The sequence below is a fragment of the Macrotis lagotis genome, chromosome 6, assembly GCF_037893015.1.
Source record: "Macrotis lagotis isolate mMagLag1 chromosome 6, bilby.v1.9.chrom.fasta, whole genome shotgun sequence".
Classification (NCBI taxonomy): domain Eukaryota; kingdom Metazoa; phylum Chordata; class Mammalia; order Peramelemorphia; family Peramelidae; genus Macrotis; species Macrotis lagotis.
Window position 1 is genome coordinate 232,147,325 of NC_133663.1, and position 19,250 is coordinate 232,166,574.

The following is a 19,250-nucleotide window of genomic DNA, read 5'->3' on the forward strand; positions in this document are numbered from 1 at the left end:
AAGGATTTGGGTTCTAGCAATGATAGTTTATAATTTTATGCAAGTCAAAGAGTTATGCTAGTCAAAGAGTTCCCTCTACACAAAAACATTTTTCTGGGTTATTAAACCTTATTTATTTTGATTTAAATTCATATTTATTTGATTACCTAGAAGGCTAATTTGCATGTGGATGTTCAGTTCCAGACATTTCCATGTCAAGTATGCAAATGTGTTGAGGGCAAGTGCTCATTATACAAAAATGACACATATTGAATACTTAATACTTTTAAACTTGCTGTCTGTTATCTTCCCTCAATCCTGATATAGTGACAAATAGAAGTACATCCTTCTATTTTTATGCTATTATGACTTTTTGCCAAGAAAACCCCAAATGGGATCACAAAGATTTAGATATAACTGAAATGAATGAAAAACATTATGACTTTGTCCTTTTTCTCCTTGTTTCTGCTATGAAAGACTTTTAAAAATTATTTTGATAATAAACAATTTTATTCTTATACATCTTATATGTACATAATTGTTTACATGTCATTTCCCCATTAGAATAGGAGTTCCTTGAGAATAGTAACTGCCTTTTGTATCTTTTTGAAAAATCCCAGTACTTATTATAAAGCCTCATGCAGATTTGTTTGCCAGGATTTGATGTAAGGCACAATTTTGCATATGTTACTTTGAATTAATGTATTTCTATCACTGAATAGGTTTGGAAATATAAGACCATTTTATATAAACTAATTATATTCCTTTAGGCATTATCAGTAAAATTCTGGACTTTGTCTACTAAGGGGTACATGTATATTCTCTTCAAGCTCACATAAATGATGAAAGAGAGGAAAAAAGCATGCAATTTAGGTAATTATCTTTTTTAATCAGACTTGTAATTAGAGCAAGCTATCTGAGTTTTATGCTCTTTGTCTAGAAAGTTGAAGGAATTTCATCCAGAGCCTTCCATTTTCTTCCCTGTCTCTCCAGGGAAGACATATTCTGCAATATTAATTTCTTTTCCCTTGCCTGACTACTCTTCTTATCAGTAGCCCCATTTTACAGATGAAGAAACTTGAGGCAAAAATAGGTTAAGTGACTTGCCCCAGATCACATAGTTAGCAAACGGTTGAAGCTAAATTTGAACTCAGGTCTTCCTGTCTCCAGACCTGGCACTCTATTCACTGTGCTACCTAATGCCATAAAACTTTTTAGAATTGTCATTTTTATTATATTAGCTCTACCTATCCATGAGCAGTTGATATTTGCCAAGTTATTTAAATCTGATTTAATTTGTGTGAGAAGTGTTTTATAATTGTTTTCAAAAGAATTCTGAGTCTATCTTGGCAAATAGATTCCCAAATATTTTATTTACACTGTCTGAGGTTATTTTGAATGGGATTTCTCTTTCTAGCTCTTCCTGTTTCTTGCTAGATATATATAGAAAAGTTGAGGATTTATGAGGGTTTATTTTATAACCTGCAACTTTGCTAAAATTGCTAATTGTTTCCAGTAGTTTTTTAGATGATTTCTTGGGATTCTCTAGGTAGACCATCATGTCATCTGCAAAGAGTGAGAGTTTTGTCTCTTCCTTCCCAATTCTAATTCCTTCAATTTTGTTTTCTTCTCTAATTGCTGATGCTAACATTTCTAATACAATATTGAATAGTAGTGGTGATAATGGGCACCCTTGTTTCACCCCTGATCTTATTGGGAATGCCTCTAGCCTCTCCCCATTGAATATAATGCTTGTTGATGGTTTCAGATAGATACTGCTAATTATTTTAAGGAACAGTCCATTTATTCCTACGCTCTCTAGTGTTTTTAATAGGAATGGATGCTGTATTTTGTCAAAAGCTTTTTCAGCATCTATTGATATGATCATATGATTGCTGATAGGTTGTTGATATAATTAAGTATACTAACAGTTTTCCTAATATTGAACCAACCCTGCATTCCTGGAATAAATCCTACTTGATCATAATGTATTATCCTAGTGATGACTTATTGTAGTCATTTTGCTAAGATTTTATTTAGGATTTTTGCATCTATATTCATCAGGGAGATAGGTCTATAATTTTCTTTCTCTGTTTTAACTCTTCCTGGTTTAGGTAACAGTACCATATTGGTTTCATAGAAAGAGTTAGGCAGAGTTCCATCTTTCCCTATTTTTCCAAAGAGTTTATATAGGATTGGAACCAATTGTTCCTTAAATGTTTGGTAGAATTCACTTGTGAATCCATCAGGCCCTGGAGATTCTTTTTTAGGGAGTTCAATAATGGCTTGTTTAATTTCTTTTTCTGAGATAGGGTTGTTTAGGTATTTAATCTCTTCTTCATTTAACCTGGGCAACCTATATTTTTGTAAATATTCATCCATTTCACTTAGATTATCAAATTTATTGGCATAAAGTTGGGCAAAATAATTTCAAATTATTACATTAATTTCCTCCTCATTGGTGGTGAGTTCACCTTTTTCATTTATAATACTAGCAATTTGCTTTTCTTCTTTCTTTTAATCAAATTGACCAGAGGTTCATCAATTTTATTGGTTTTTTCATAATACCAACTTTTGGTTTTATTTATTAATTCAATAGTTTTTTTGCTTTTGCTTTTATAAATTTCTCCTTTAATTTTTAGAATTTCTAATTTGGTATTTGATTGGGGATTTTTGATTTGTTCTTTCTCTAATTTAGTTGCATGTTTAGTTCATTGATTTCCTCTTTCTCCAATTTATTCATATAAGCATTTAGAGCTATAATATATCCTGTGAGATTTGCTTTGAATGAATCCCATAAATTTTGGTATGTTGTTTCATTATTATCATTATCTAGGATAAAATGTTTAATTCTTTCTATGATTTTTGAAAATGAGGTTATTCAGTTTCCAATTTGTTCTAGGTCTGTATGTCCTTGGCCCAGTATTGCAATATGACTTTTATTGCATTGTGATCTGAGAAAGATGTATTCACTATTTCTGCCTTTCTGCAGTTGATCATTAGGTTTTTATGTCCTAGTACATGGTCAATTTTTGTTTAAGTTCCATGTACTGCAGAGAAAAAGGTATATTCCTTTCTATCCCCATTCAGTTTTCTCCATAAGATTACCATATCTAATTTTTCTAACAATCTATTTACCTCCCTAATTTCTTTCTTGTTTGTTTTATGATTCGATTTATCTAGATCTGATAGTGGGAGGTTGAGGTCTCCCACTAATAGAGTTTTGCTGTCTATGTCTTCCTGTAGTTCAGCTTCTCCTCTAAGAATTTGGGTGCTGTCCCACTGGGTGCATACATATTCAATATTGAAATGACTTTATTGTCTATGGTACCTTTTAGGAGGATAAAGTTTCCTTCCTTATCTCTTTTAAGGCTATCTATTTTTGCTGCTGCTTTGTCTGAGATAAGGATTGCTACCCCTGGTTTTTTTAGTTCAGCTGAAGCAAAATATATTTTGCTCCAACCTTTTACCTTTACTCTATATGTATCTCTCTGCTTCAAATGAGTTTCTTGTAAGCAGCATATTGTAGGATTCTGGTTTTTAATCCACTCTGCTATTTGCTTACGTTTTAAGGGAAAGTTCATCCCATTCACATTCAAGTTTATGATTACTAATTCTTTATTGCCCTCCATGCTATCTTCCCTCTGTTTGTATTTTTCCCCCTTTCCCCCCCTTTTATCGATATTCCCCAGTCTTTTGTTTCTGAAAACCACCAATTGAGGTTTTGAGAGAATTAATTTATTTTTGCATTTGCTCATTTGAGGATCTGAGAGAATTGTTCTCATTTTGTAATTGTCCAATTGATGATCTGAGAGATTTATTCTCCTTTTGTGTTTGTCCAATTGTACTTTTTAAGGTTTTGTTTTCTTGTTGCAAGTTATTAATTGTCTCTCCCAAATTTTTAAGCTCCTTCCTTATTTCTTCGAGGAAGTCTTTCTGTGCTGGAGACCAGATTGTATTCTCTTCAGAGGTTCCAGTTCTCTCTGAGTTGGGGTCTTTCCCTTCCAGGAATTTTTCTATGGATTCACCTTTCCGCTGACCCTTCTTCATTATGCTAAGACCTTGATTGGGGGGGGGGGCTGGTTCACAGGGTCTTGGGATCGCTTTACTCACTGAGTGCAGTTTCTCTGGCTGGCCAGTAGGAGGTGCTGGTTGCTTTCTCTGGAGTGTCTGTGACCTTGGTTGAGAGGCCTTCTCCCTTTGCTTGAGGGGAGGAATTGGAGCTATTGAATTCTTTTGCCTTTAATCATTGGTAGGCTTTACCCTGGCCTGAGGTCATTCCTCAGCTGGGCTGGTTCTTTTGCTCACACAACACCTGGGCCTGAGGCAGAAGTAGTTTGCAATTGTTTGTTTTGGAGGAGGCCTCAGTGCAATGGAGGCTGGACTCAGAGTTTCTCAGACCCGAGGAGCCCAGAGATGGTGTCCGCAGCTCTCCTGCACCAGACCTCTCCCCACAGCCCCATCCCCAAGCTCCAGGGGGACAGCACCAACACCAGTGCCTCTGCTTCCCCACGGACCCAAAGCCCTTTCGTCCAGCCCCACCACTGATCCAGCAGGTCTGGCTCTCGGGCCCTCAGACTCTGGGTCCCAATTCAGGGGTTAATCTGGCTGATCCGGGGCTGATCCTCCCTCTGAGCCCAGACTCACCCGCCAGTACTCAGCCAAAGCTGCTGCGGGAGACAAATCCTGAGGTAGATGTTCTTTCTCCTGGCTTTTCTTTCTGGATTTTGTGGGTTGGATTTCTTTTAAGAGGTTTGTTTCATGTGATAGATGGGGAAGAGATCAGGATACTTTAGAACTGTGCCTGTCTTCTCTCCACCATCTTGGCCGGAAGTTCCCGCCATAAAACTTCTTAAATATTCCCTTCTCTTTTCTGACCCTATCAACATCATGGTGCAGACATAGCCTGCTGATTAGTCTCCTTGCCACATTTCTACCAATACCAATTCATCCTTCATTCAACTGTCAAAGAGATAGTCTTAAGCAAGAGCTCAATGTCCCACTGCCAGTCATTTTTACTGCCTCTTATGCCAGCAAAACCCCCTATTCATTTTCATCTCCTACTTCCTCTGACTTCCTTCAAGTCGTAGTTAAAATCCTATCTTCTACAGGAAGCCTTTGCAATCCCCTTTATTTCTAGTCCCTTTCAATCCTCAGCTTTAAAGAAATTAATGTTTTCTAGAAAATGTTGAAAAAGTAAAAAATGCTAATGTTGATACATTCTCCCCCAAATGGGAAAGAGGAGATTAGGTTCCTGTAAGCACCAAGGACTGTAACATATTGCTGAAATATACTTCTCTGCAAACAGTTCTTTACAACAAAATGTTAATTCTGATAATTTTCACTTTTTTCTGACACAGTAATCATAAAATAACCCATAAAATGTAGTATACAAAATAAAACCAGTAACATTCAAGACATTTTTATCATTAGCATTTCCCTAGATTTCTGTGACCTTTTGTGCTGACAGCTCAAACAATACAAAATATTCATTTCAGGCAATATTCACTTTTCATTACCTGCAAAACTGTAGTACCATAAATACAGTACAATAAACAAAATTCTTATAAACTTCAACACTTTTAACCCTGAAGCTTACTTTCTAATGTGTTGATGGCTATATGAGGGCATTTAAATGTCTCTGAAAACTGCCTTCTGAAAACTGAGGGAGAGATTTCTGGGACTGTAGTCACTGAGATCAGGAGACATCAAGATAGCTGATTGTTTTTCTTGCCACAAGACTCTATCCATACTAATTCATCCTCCACTCAGCTGTCAATCTCTTTAGAACCCAAAAGACTTGTAGTATGCTGTGGTGCATAATTACAGCACAAAGTTTGAGTTCTAAAGGCAAACAATGAAAGCATGCAAGAAATGCCCAAGGAGCTCTTTGTTCTACAACAGTGGGGGGAACCAGACCAATGATGCACCTAGTAATATACCAATCACTCCACAAACTTGTGCAGGTGTATCATCTTTTTCTTTTCTCTCATAGTTACTCTCATACACTGATTACCAATGCAAAAGTGAAATTAAGATTACCAATAAAATAATGAAGTCCCAAAAGTTAAATGCAAGAATGTTGAGGATTGCCTGTAGCTTCATTGTACATAGTCATTTGAATATTTTCTCCCCATTTAGACTGTGAGCTTTTTGAGTTTTTTTTAAAAAACAGGGCCTGTCTTTTGTCTTTCTTTATATCCTCTGCACTGAAATCCTGAAATATAAGAGATGTTAAATAAATGTTTGTTGACTGATGTATTGTTGTTCTGACACTGTAATCATTAGATAGTTGAAGCAATTTCATTAAATTCAGAATTTGGCATCTAGGTCTTTTTTATTTGGAAAGGTTGTGGTAACCCATGAAAAAACGACAAAAGCAAAGTGTCTTGTGAGGAATAATGACATAATGACAGAAAGGGGACAGAGGATGCTCAGGATCACATAGTTTACACAGCATCTACAAATAGCACAATGGTTAATGTTCTTAGCATGCAACTTCAGGCACTGCTATAGCAATTTCACAACATCCTCATGGACCATCTTACTATAATACTACTAAAGCATCATAACTACCAGAGTGAAAAGAATAGTGGAGTAGTGAAAAGATGGTTCACCAGGTTCTCCTAGGTGAAGAAAGTGAAGACACTGGAGAAATTTTCATTGTCCTTCAAGAAACATCATTTCTTCAGACATTTGTGTTTCCAAGTGCAAACAAAAAGATACTATAACCTTAATTTTAACTCACCGATATCACTTGCAAAGGTTGAGGAACTAGCCCCATTCTTTGGAGATTTTACACATTTAAGTCAGTTTATATTTATATATCTGGTGATTTCACTGAGAAAATAGTTGCAAGGGAAACCCATAAATACAAAGAGAGTTAATGGAAATAAAATGAAAGAGGCCAAAGTTTTATAGGCTATTGAAAAGTCTAGTCCCACATGTTCCAAAATATTCAAAGCAGCTCTTTTTGTAGTGGCAAACAATTGGAAACTGAGGGGATGCCCGTCAATTGGGGAATGACTGAAAAAGTTATGTTATATGAATTTTAAGGAATACATTGTTCTATAAGAAACCATGAATGTTCAGGCTTTAGAAGTGTGGAAAGAATTATAGGATATGATGCTGAGTGAAGGGAGCAGAACCAAGAAAACATTGTGCATATTAACAACAGTATTGTGAGCTGATCAACCTTGATGGATGCAGCTCCTCTCAGCAGTTCAGTGATCTAGGACAACCCACAGAGACCTGTTATGGACAATGCTATCCACATCCAATAGAAGAAAAATGAAACAAAACAAAAACCCTATAGTATCTGAATGAACACTACATTCACTTTTTAAAAATTTCTCTTATGTATTTCTTTCCTATCTCATGGATATCTTTCTTTTCCCCTTTAACCCTAATTTCTTTCTTTCTTTTTTAGTTTTTGCAAGGCAATGGGGTTAAGTGGCTTGCCCAAGGCCACACAGCTAGGTAATTATTGAGTGTCTGAGGTCAGATTTGAACTCAGGTACTCCTGACTCCAGGGCCGGTGCTCTATCCACTGTGCCACCTAGCTGCCCCTAATCCTAATTTCTCATACCAAAAATGACTAATCTGTTAACATGTTAAACATATCTATGTCCAATTTTTACCTGACTATTCACTGCTGAGGGAAGGAGGGTAGAAAGGGAGGGTGGAAGGAAATCATGTAACTTAAAAATATGCATATGCATATAAATGTTGAAAAATAAAAGGAAATATCAATTAAAAAAGAAAAGTCTTACATTATAAATATTTTTTCAAGATAAGAATTAGAAGGCACAATATGTGGCAGGTACTATATAATAATAAAAACATCTCACCAACCTCAGTCACTTACTAGCTGTGTGATCTTGGGCAAGTCACTTACCCCTCTTTGCCTCAGTTTCCTCATCTGTAAATGAACTGGAGAGGGATGTGGCACCCCATTCCAATATCTTTGCCAAGAAAACCCCAAATGGGGTCACAAAGAGTCAGGCACAACTGAACAACAAATGTGCAAAACATTTTACTAGTTAAGGTAAGTATGAACATAAAAACAAAACAGTTCTTCTCATGAAGTAATTTTTATTCTACTAGGGAATGAGGTAAAGGAATATGTTTTAACAAACACAAGTTGGATGGTATGAGGATTAACAGAGAAATTTAAAGGAATTAAGAAAATTTGAGAGAGGAAATTCAATTCAAGAAGGTTTAATCAGTATGAGATGGCTGCCAGCTAAATAAATTGATATCTTATGAAAACTTTCATTTCAGTTTTTCTACCTTTGAAAAGTTGATCTGAAGTAAGAGAATTGCTGTGTCTTTGATTTTGGTTATTAATAGTGAAATACTATTCTTTAATTCCAGAATTTATACCCCAGGCTTTTGGAATGCCATTATCCCAAGTAATTGCCAATGACCGGGCCTACAAATTAAAACAGGACTCTCAGAGAGAGGAGCAAAAAGATGCATCTGATTTTGTAGCTTCACTTTTACCATTTGGAAGCAAGAAACAAAACAAAGAACTCTCAAGCAGTAACTCATCTCTTAGCTCAACCTCAGAAACACCAAATGAGTCAACATCCCCTAACACTCCAGAACCTGCTCCACGTGCTAGGAGGAGGGTAAGCTTGCCTTTATTCTTCTGTGATGCCTATATATCCAAAGTTTAGATGGTAAATAAGCTAAAGAACCATATGCAATCCCTAACGGAATCTAAAATTTTAGCTCTTCCCCATACAACAAGAAAGAAATTATTAGCATAATTTAATGGAAAGAGACCTCTTAGATCACTAATTATGGAACAATAAGCCAAAATTTGGAAAGATTCCATTATCTTATCCAGCTGTTTTAAATTTCTGATTAGGAAATTAAGGCCTAGAGAAGTCATATGACTTCTCAGGTATTTATCCATATGCCTTTTACTCCAAATACAACAATTTTTCCATCATTTCAAACAGAATTGGAAATAGGAAACCAGAATTCAAATCTCAACTGAGATTTTTGTTCTTTGTGGACCATCTCTATGTCCAGTTCCGTTTTTTAATGGGATAATAATACCTGTACCTTCATAGAGTGAAGTGATTATGAGAAAAACACTCTGTAAGGCATGAAGTTCTGTCAAATTTTGTGACATTATCGATAGTTCAGTGTAGCATTACATAGGTTGTTAGTTCTTGTCAATATGTCTTAATTTTTTTTTCAATTAAGCCATCTTTGTAAACCCTAAATAAAGGAGTTTTGTTGTGTTTTACTTTTTTAAATCAAATTTTGCTATGGAAGCAATGGTAAATACCTTGTTAATTCAATGAAAATGTTTTGCAACCAATCTTGTTGATAATTGGTTAAGATAGGCAATATTCTCACCCAAAATATTCTGTCCATTTAAGCCAGCAACATTATCTCTTTTGTGTATCTTCTAATCACACTCAAATAGAAAAAGAGGCATTAACAGTAAGTATTCCTATGGAGGCATATTGACTTAGAAAACTACACATTTACATTATCTATTGTATTTATATTTAACTTTTTAAATTAAAATTAAACAATTACAGTTTAATCTGGTTCAGGAACATTGAGGGCTGACATATGGTCCATGGATTATTTGTTTGACAACTTTGTTCTAATTAGTGACTTCAAGACTAATGGACAAAGTTATCCCTGGTTTTTAGACTTTTATTCACTATATACATCACTCCACCCTACATTCTACCCATTATATTTCATGTACCTAATTAAGTACATGTCATCAGTAAATACACAACTAGATGACACAGGGAATGGAATGCTGGCCTTGGAGTCAAAAAGACCTGAGTTCAAATCCAATTGCAGACACACTTATTAGCTGAGTGAGCCTGGGCAAGTCATTTAACCCTGTTTACCTCAGTTTCTTCATTTGTAAAATGAACTCAAGAAGGAAATGGCAAACCACTCCTGCATCTCTGCCAAGAAAACTCCAAACAGGGTCATGACAAGTTGGATATGACTGAAATCGTAATAAATGCATAGGCACCAACTCTCTTGAGACCTGCAGTATAACAATAATAATGATAATAATGATGATGATGATGATGATGATGAAAATAATAGCTAATATGTATATAGCACCTACTATGTGCCAGACAGTAGAAAAAGTACTTGATAAACTTCATTATTGTTATCTCATTTGAGGCTTATAAACCCTAAAAGGTCAGTGTTGTTATTTCCCCCAGTTTTACAAATTAAGAAACTCAGAGGTTAAGTGATTTGTTCAAGATCACATAGCTAGTCAGTGTCTAAGACTGGATTTGAATTCAGGTCTTCCTGACCCCAGACACAGCAATCCACAGTCATAACCTTGCTGCTCCCATTCTTATTGAGAAGGTATAAAAGAATATGTTAGTTCACATTTTTATTTCAGTTTTAAGGAATTGTTCTCATGGTACTATTGTCTTTTAAAATTTAGCCTTCTGATGAATATAACTTCTTGAATGTCTTATGAGACTCCTTTGAATTGATTCTATTTGCTTATTTTTTTCCCTTAAATTTGATGGGCAAGTCAAAAATGCTTTAATTGCTCTTTCTCATCTCTTTTCCCTTTGGAAAATGTGGTCTCTTCTTGAAATTGCATGTAACATGATGTTATCTCCCTACCCCTTCTTTGTGGTAGGTTGGTAACTTTTTTCCAAAGGTCTTTAAGAAAGCATTTTTCTTTTATATTACTGTAATACACAAACATCCTAATTAAATCAAGCAGAGTTATTTCAAGTTGTTTATCAACAGTTGTGAGTAAAAATATTTACTTGATGTGATCTGTAGCTGTACTGATTGCATATATGTGTGTGTATGTGTGTACTTTACAGGGTGCAATGTCTGTGGACTCTATTACAGATCTGGATGACAATCAGTCTCGACTATTAGAAGCATTACAACTGTCTTTGCCAGCTGAGGTTCAAAACAAAAAAGAAAAAGCCAGAGATAAAAAACTGAGTCTAAACCCTATTTACAGACAGGTTCCCAGACTTGTGGACAGCTGCTGCCAGCATTTAGAAAAACATGGTAAGTGTCGAAAAATATCAGATAAAGATAAATAGCATTCATGTGAGAACTCCATTGATTCTACCCAGGCTGGTTTGAAATTTACAATAATTTGAACATGCTCTGGCTTAGATATTTTCTTTCTGAAGAAAGTTTATCACTGTGAAGAAATTTTTTTCCCCAAAAAACTTAAAAGGGTGGACAAGATTTTAAGGTAAACTAGTTAGCATAATTACAGAAAAGAAATTGGTATATCCATAAATTATTCAGACTTATGCAACTGTGTATTAAAAATATGGAAAACAACTTGTGTCAAATATACATTTGTATATTTGATGTAATTAAAGAAAATAAAATTGTATTTCTTGAAAAATAGCCTGTTTTTCAAATTTGCACTCTTCCTGATTGGTGTCTTCATAATTCTGAATTTATAGGTTTTACTGTAGATATATTTAAAAACACACATACACTCGTGAAGATTTAGAAGAAAGCAAATGTTTCCAGTCTTTTATATTAATATATATATTATATATTATCATATAATAATAACATCATTATATATTTGTGGTTCACTACACAACTATGTCTTTATAGAGCACACTAACAGTGCTTAATGGAATTAATCATTTCACAATAATATGTTTTATGTGAGATGAAAATAGCAATTGAGGGATTTTGCTACCATGTGGATTTTTTGTTTGCCTCTAAAGTAGTATCTATTTTAAAAATTATTATTATACAGAAGAATTCAATGGTCTAGATTAATTCTGTCCAATTCAACAAAATGAACAAATTAGTTAGTATATTTACAGAGATTGTCTCAGGTACTGGCATTACAGAGACAACTAAATCTTACCAATTATTTTGCTGAATCGTTTTGGGTTTTTTTTTAGTTTTTTTTTTTTTTGCAAGGCAATGGGGTTAAGTGACTTGCCCAAGGCCACACGGCTAGGTAATTCTTAAGTGTCTGAGGTCGGATTTGAACTCAGGTACTCCTGACTCCAGAGCCCATGCTCTATCCACTGCGCCACCTAGCCGCCCCCATGCTGCTGAATTGTTTTAAATCTGTTCTCTCAATATCTAGGGTTATCTTGTTTTCTTTTCTCTCTATGTAACAATCTCCTTGATAAAGCACTCTTCTGTCTCCAAGATTTAGGTTGTTTTTCTTTCAGCTATTTCCTTATTTTGGTTAGAATTAAGGCCAATAGGATGAAATTATTCTCTTTTTAATCATTTTTTATCTGGTTTTTGCAAGGCATTGGGGTTAATTGACTTGCCCAAGGTTACACAGCTAAATAATTTCTAAGTGTCTGAGGTCACCTTTGAATTCAGGTCCTCCTGACTCCAGGGCTGCTCCTCTATCCACTGCTCCTCTATCCACTGCACCACCTAGCTGCCCTGGATGAAATTATTCTTAAAGCAAATCACAAATTTTTCAGTTTCCTTGCATTTGGCTATGAGACACTTCCAGTAGATATTTAGATAGTTAAAGGACTCTGTTAATATAATTTCATTCTTCTCTGCAAAGTTTGTGATCTCTTTCCCAAACTCATCTAATTTCTATTATCTAAGTGGTCTGCAGCCCAAAATAATATACCAACTGTTTTTCTCTCTCCTTTAATCCTCAACCAAATTTCTCCACCATTATTTCAAGTGAAGAGCACTGATTATATGTTCAAAATAAGGTTTGACTTTAAAAAATCTTACAAACTGTATCAAAAAAACTTAAATCCTCCCACAAATTAATTTAACCTATAAAATGTCTATCAGTTCACTTGTTTATAGATGCCTTCTATAACAATCTATATCAAACTGACATACCATGATTATGTTCAATTTTTAAACATTTTATGAAGGACCCACTAGGTTGTAGGCATGATAATAAATCCTATATTCCCCTAAACACAAATTTCAGTATAAAACAAAGTGAAAAGAAGAATCAAACAATATGATACCACAGCTTTTATAATTAACTTCCAATTCTATAGTCATGTGTTCCCAACTAGTTCTGGGGTTTTTTTAATGGCTGAGTTAGAGGCATCTTTTCATTTTTTTTTGTTTTGGACTAAAATAGAGAGGAATGGAACCACAGAAATTTTATAGAGAAAAAGATAACTACAAGTTATATATTCTATCTACTTACATTCATATTTAGAAATGTATTATAAATTGCATTTCTTTGACTGACATGTTTTCTTTGATAGCCTATTTTCATTATTTTTTTTAAAAAAATTTTATATTTTCATTATTTTGAATAAGGAATGTTGATTCTTTGGAATATTCCTTATCTTGGATGTATATCATACTAGAAAAGTGATCTCTCATAAGAAGCAAAAGAAGTATTAACCCAGAACCAAATAAATAAAAATAGTACAATCCATTTTAATATTGTCAGTATCATAACTTCCACTAAAGCCCTGCTCCATTGCATCATCTGTGCTATGGAGAAAACCTAGGATTATTGAAGTCTCCAGTAGATTTGGCAGATTCTACCATGTTGGAGATGCTGAGAGTATGGACTTATACACTTTGTTCAGAGAGGCTCATCATTGGAAAGAAAGTTGCCAGTGAGCAAGGAATTGACTTCATCAACTTTTAAAGACCTGCTTGAAGTGCAAAGGGTTGGCTTGTTGAATTATAGAAGTAATTTTGTAGAAACAATTTTGTAGGAAATGATGCTTTGCCATAGCTATTTTATGAGCATACTTAAAAAATGCAATCAAATAAATGACCTCATGCTGAGGATTATATCTTAAATTATGAAAAGAAAAATAAACAGTTAAGGTAGAGCATTTTATACTAAAATGGGTAAGACAGAGGTAAAAACAAGAAAGAAAACAGTTATAAAGAACTTATGTTATACAGTTACAAGGTACATATATTTCTAATTCTCAAATCTACTGGACCAGTGGATTAGTTCCTATTCCTGTCAACCAACTCATAAAAAAAAATAGAATTTCATCAATATATTCTTAACTTACTTTTGCCACTACTTATCTTGAGTTCAGATCAGTTGGTTACTTAATAAGGTTACTTAGTACTCTTCTTGATACTAGGAAGTATCTCAGTGGATAAGAGTACTGAACCTGGAGTTGGGAAGTAATAATTATAGTTAATATGTATGTAGCATCTACTATGTGTTGGCCACTGTGGTAAGAACTTGAAGAAGACCTGTATATGAATTTGACCTCAAATATTCACTACCTATGCAACCTGGGGCAAGTCACTTACCCTCTATTTGTCTTAATCCACCAGTGAAGGAAATGGTGAACAGTCACTGCAATATCTTTATCAAGAAAACCTCATACAGGGCCATGAAGCATCAAATATGACTGAACAACAACAGTAATAATCTACGTCCCAAGTTCTAAATCCAAATGCTGAGGATGCAAAGAAAGGCAAATACAGATACTACCCTCACAAATATTACATTCTAAAATGTATTTACTTTTTAGCTAGATATATAGAGTAGAAAAAGGTAATGCAACTTAAAATAGAACTTAATCTCAGGAGGGACAAGGCATTCATCTGGATGAATCAGAAAAGATTTTTTCAGAAGATGAGATCTGAACTGAGTCTTGAAAGAAGCTAGGAAAGTTAAGAAGTGGAGATGAAAAAGACTATTAAAGGCTTGGGTGCTTATGAATCCCTGGTCAATCATAATAAAAGTAACTTGGAGCTTCTGATTCAGGTCAAACCATTACTTCCTCGCTGTGAAGAAAGTAAAATAATACCTCATTTATTCAGAGGTCCTTTTCTAACATCTTTAACTAGAACCCTATTTCAAAAATATCTTTACCACTTATTGTCTATGTATCCATGGGCAAATTGCAGGGCCAAATTATTCTCATCTGTAAAATGAGAAGATTAGACTAAATGACTTTTGAAATGCCTTATAGTACTAGACTTATGATTATTGGATCAATTTAAAACTAACTAAATAAAAGAGCATGAAGAAAGAAAGGAATGAGGAAGAGAGGGAAGAAAGGGAAGGAAGGAGGGAGGGATGGAAGGAAGAAAAGGTAGCTGGGCAGTTACCATGCATTTTACAAAGTCCATGTGCTAATAGCTCATTATACTTTTCTCATAGGAGAGCCCCTCTAGGTCTCACTCGGTTGTGGAAATTCCATCATAATTAATAAGCACCTATTATGTATAATTTGAAAATCTGCAGACTGAGATCAAGTTATCCTATTGACACATAATGGCCATTTGACCCTGGTCAGAACCTGTCAGTACAGTTAAGACTGTAAATTAGAAAGCAATTGCTGATCTGCATTGATAGAGGGAGTTAACTGAAATCATTGTTCTGGAATTTAACTTAAGATTAAGAACTTGGTCATTTTATTTCATTACTTTAGCAAATTAGAAACAGTAAGTAGAAGTTAAAAGTGGGAACTGAATAAATTCTGTAATAGTTGGAAGAGTCTAATCTATGGCTCTTATTTTTCAGAATGGGGCTAAAAAAAAAGGCTGACTGATCTTGTCAGGGCTAAATTAGGCTATGAGAAAAGGATTCTCTGAGGATTGTAAAGAAAAAAAGCTGAATTCTTGACCATGAGGAACAAGACACCCACCAAAAAAATAACAAAAACAAATGGATAATCATAATGATGACATTGAGTCATCAAGAAAAGATTCCTTATGCTTTGTTTCTATATATACAAAGAAACATTAAAACATCTTAGATAGATTTCCAATATAATTATTAAAAATGTCTAAAGGTTAGATAAAGTTCAGTTACCTTGGAAACTTGTTTATGTTCAATAGTACTTCCCCTATTCTGTGTGAAAAAGTGAGTCATTTCTGAACTTTGGTTGCCTACTCCAGAATCTCCCTTCACTACCTTCTATCACTATGGTCATGATGTCTTTTTTTAAATGGTATTCTTTTGTTTTGTTTTTGTTTGGCTTCCAAGAATATGAAACAATGAAACAGGGTTATTTGCTTTATGTTGTTGTGTTTGCAGGTCTTCAGACAGTGGGAATATTCCGAGTTGGGAGTTCAAAAAAAAGAGTAAGACAGGTAAGAGAAAAGGAACAACTCTTTTTTTGTTGTTTTTGTTTTTTAGGTTTTTGCAAGGCAATGGGGTTAAGTGGCTTGCCCAAGGCCACACAGCTAGATAATTATTAAGTGTCAGAGGCCACATTTGAACTCAGATCCTCCTGACTTCAGGGCTGGTGCTCTATTCACTGTGCCACCTAACCACCCCAAGAAGAATAACTCTTAAATGCCTTTTCCAGTTGAGCGTAATATCAGTAAAACTTTGCCCAGTATTATTAATCCATTCAACAAGAATTTAACAAACACTTATTACGAATCAGACACTAAGCTAAGAAAGGGGAATAGAAAAGGCATTTATATTTGGTTTGCACTGTGTCAGACATTGGGTTAAGTACTTTTGATTTTCATAATAATACTGAGAGATAGATGCTATTAACTTCATTTTATAGTTGAGGAAACTGAGGCAAACAGGGTTAAGTAATTTGCTCAGGATCACAAAACCAGATTTGAACTCAGATTTTCTTGACTCCAAATCTATGCTCCTCACTGAGGATATAAAAACCAAAATAAATTAGCCTCTACCTTCAAGGAACTTAAAATTCTATTAGGAGAAACAACAGGTATACAGATAAGTAAATGCAAAATATTTTCAAACTTTTTGGGTTTGAGAGAGAGCTAGCAACTGGGGGAATCAAGAAAGTCCCCCCGTTGGTAGTTTAGTAGCAATACTCACAGTCCCATTTCTATACTTTTTTTAAATTTTACAACCTGTTTTCTTTCTTCATGACAGCCCTGTGGAGTAGTATAAATCTCATTATCCCTATTTTACAGATGAGGAAACAAATCTTGAGCCAGCAGCATTCTTGCAAATAAAAATGGTTGTCATGTCTTTTCAACTGTGAAGTAGTGTTTGAGAAGTAGCAGTACCTATCCATGACTTTATGGTTAAAATAGTTCATTTGTTTGTTAAAGGAAATTTCAAATAATGCCCTCTGTTTGTTTGGACCTAATGAAAAAAAATAAGGGGTTTCACATACTGTTTGTAAAAAAAAGGTCAAATTTAATAGAGCTTAAGAAATTACATTTCATTTACAATACCTGATCCTGCCTTGGGTAAATGTCCATTCACTTATCTGAGTTGTTAAGGTTAAGGAGGATTTCAAAAGACCTTGTCATGCTCAAAAGCAGAGGTGTCAGTTCATCCAGGGTAAGAAACTCTTTTTAAATCACATTTTGTCATCACTCTTCTCTTCCCTAGTATTTCTTCCTTCCTTAGAGGAAAATGGCAGTTTCTAGAAAATCTAAACCAGTGAATGTTACACAGAAACCCAGAACAATCCCACTAAATCTCACATAAATATAGTGGGCTTTCAGGTTGAGAAGGCTATCAAATTTCATAAGGAAGGAAGAATGAGCCTAGGTTGGAAAAAAAAAGGAGCAGGTTAAAGCTTCCATGCTGATTATCACTACTGGCATTGGGCCTGTGAATAGCTTAGGCAAGATATGAAGAAAGAAGGAAGGAAAGAAGAAAGGAAAGCAGAATGGAAAGAAGGAAGGAAGGAAGGAAGGAAGGAAGGAGAGTAAAAGGAAAAAGAGAAAGAAAAAGAAGGGAAGGAGAAAGGAAGTTAAGGAAGAAAAAGAAGTAAAGAATATAAATAATTTCTGTGTGTCATCATAGCCTTACTAAACTGCAAGGGTTTCAAGTTTTTATGTGGGAAGGCCTGTTAGATTGGTTCAATTCAGAGAAGTTCATCAATAGGTTAACTGCTCAGAGTTAAATTCGATGGTTTCAATGACCATTTGCTAAGTCATAAATTGGTTGTAATCAGCATCACTCTTTACATCACTAAAACCACAAAAGTTGAAGTATTAAAATGTTGGACAGTATCTAGATGACAGCAAGCAAGATGGTGGAAGAATTCTATAATATACTATATGAGAAATGATTGAAAGTTTTGAGGCATCTAGGGAAATCAGGAATTTAGGGAAAACAGAAAGACATGATCATAATTTTCAAATATAAAAAATACTGCATAGTTGAAGAGGGAATAAATTTACTCTTTTACTCCACAAGAGAGAACCAGGAACAACAGGCAGTAGTTACAGGATATTGATTTTTAGATTAATATTTGGAAGAGATCCCCAACAATTCTAAGAACTTGGAAATCAGGATTTAGAACTGGAAAGGACAGGAACAGAGAGATTTTCTGGGCCTTTCTAACATGAATTTAGAGTTGGAAGAGACCTTTGAGGTCATCATTTTTATGAGAGAGAAAACTGAGACTCAAAATAATAAGTGGCTGAGCTGGGTTCTTCTTGACATACCATGTGGCCCTCATTTCAAATATTTATTTTCACCTTAGATGGCATAATAATTAAATAAATTTTCATTAAAATATTTATTAAATATTATTTAAATGGCCCAAGATACTGAGCAACTTGCTCTTGTCTCACAAGTATTAATAATAGGGCTAGTATTTGAATCCAAGACTTCAAATTCAAAATCTCCTGCTTTTAAAAATGCATTTGTTTTATTTTATATTTGTTTTTGTTTTATTAAGCTGTTTCTCCTCAAATTATCATCTTTTAAAAGGGTTAGGACCAGATGAAATGTCCCTGGGATTAATCTAGAGGACAAGGTTGGACATTATGGTTTGGCTACCCATAGTACAAGCTAAAGTCTGAAACTAGGGCACTTATCAAACTTCTAGTGTTGTCATAAAAAGTACCTTTAAAGATACCTCCCCAGTGTTGGCACCAGGTCATTGTCTTTCTGACCAAGGGAGAAGACATCTGCTCAACCCCAGTTGGTATATAGTTAGCCAAGAGAGATTGCTAAAGTTCTTCATAAACCATTTGTCAATTGTCTGGTCACCCTCCACCTCCTTACCTGGATTCTTGAAATGCAAGTTCAATGTGTTGTAATATAATTGTTCTTTGCATCCTCAATTCTTCCAGTTACGTGAGGAATTTGACCGTGGTGTTGATGTTCCATTGGAAGAAGAACATAGTGTCCATGATGTGGCTGCATTGTTGAAAGAGTTTTTAAGGGACATGCCAGACCCCCTTCTCACCAGGGAACTCTATACTGCCTTCATCAATACTATCCGTAAGTCCCAGGCCTTATTTGGAAAAGATAGAAAAATATATGAAAAATATACAACTCACTCTGTGCCTTTCTTGATAAAGCTTTTTTGTTTTGTTTTGTTTCAGTGTTTATTTCCATCAGTATTCATAGCTCT

At 34.7% G+C, this 19,250-nt stretch overlaps 1 protein-coding gene and 1 long non-coding RNA gene across 5 annotated transcripts in view; one reads left to right on the forward strand and one right to left on the reverse strand.

The window, feature by feature from the left end:
• ARHGAP6 (Rho GTPase activating protein 6) overlaps positions 1 to 19,250 on the forward strand; it is a 348,047-nt gene that overhangs the window by 274,614 nt on the left and 54,183 nt on the right. For all 4 annotated transcript variants that reach the window (XM_074192457.1, XM_074192459.1, XM_074192458.1 and 1 more), the window contains 4 exons: positions 8,356 to 8,612; positions 10,830 to 11,025; positions 15,974 to 16,029; positions 18,967 to 19,117. In XM_074192457.1, the coding sequence (XP_074048558.1) occupies positions 8,356 to 8,612; positions 10,830 to 11,025; positions 15,974 to 16,029; positions 18,967 to 19,117 (660 nt within the window). The remainder of the gene's footprint in view (positions 1 to 8,355; positions 8,613 to 10,829; positions 11,026 to 15,973; positions 16,030 to 18,966; positions 19,118 to 19,250) is intronic.
• The window catches only part of LOC141491479 (uncharacterized), an 80,097-nt gene that overhangs the window by 2,487 nt on the left and 58,360 nt on the right, over positions 1 to 19,250 (reverse strand). The window contains exon 3 of the long non-coding RNA XR_012469621.1: positions 18,899 to 19,130. This is a non-coding gene — a long non-coding RNA (uncharacterized LOC141491479). The remainder of the gene's footprint in view (positions 1 to 18,898; positions 19,131 to 19,250) is intronic.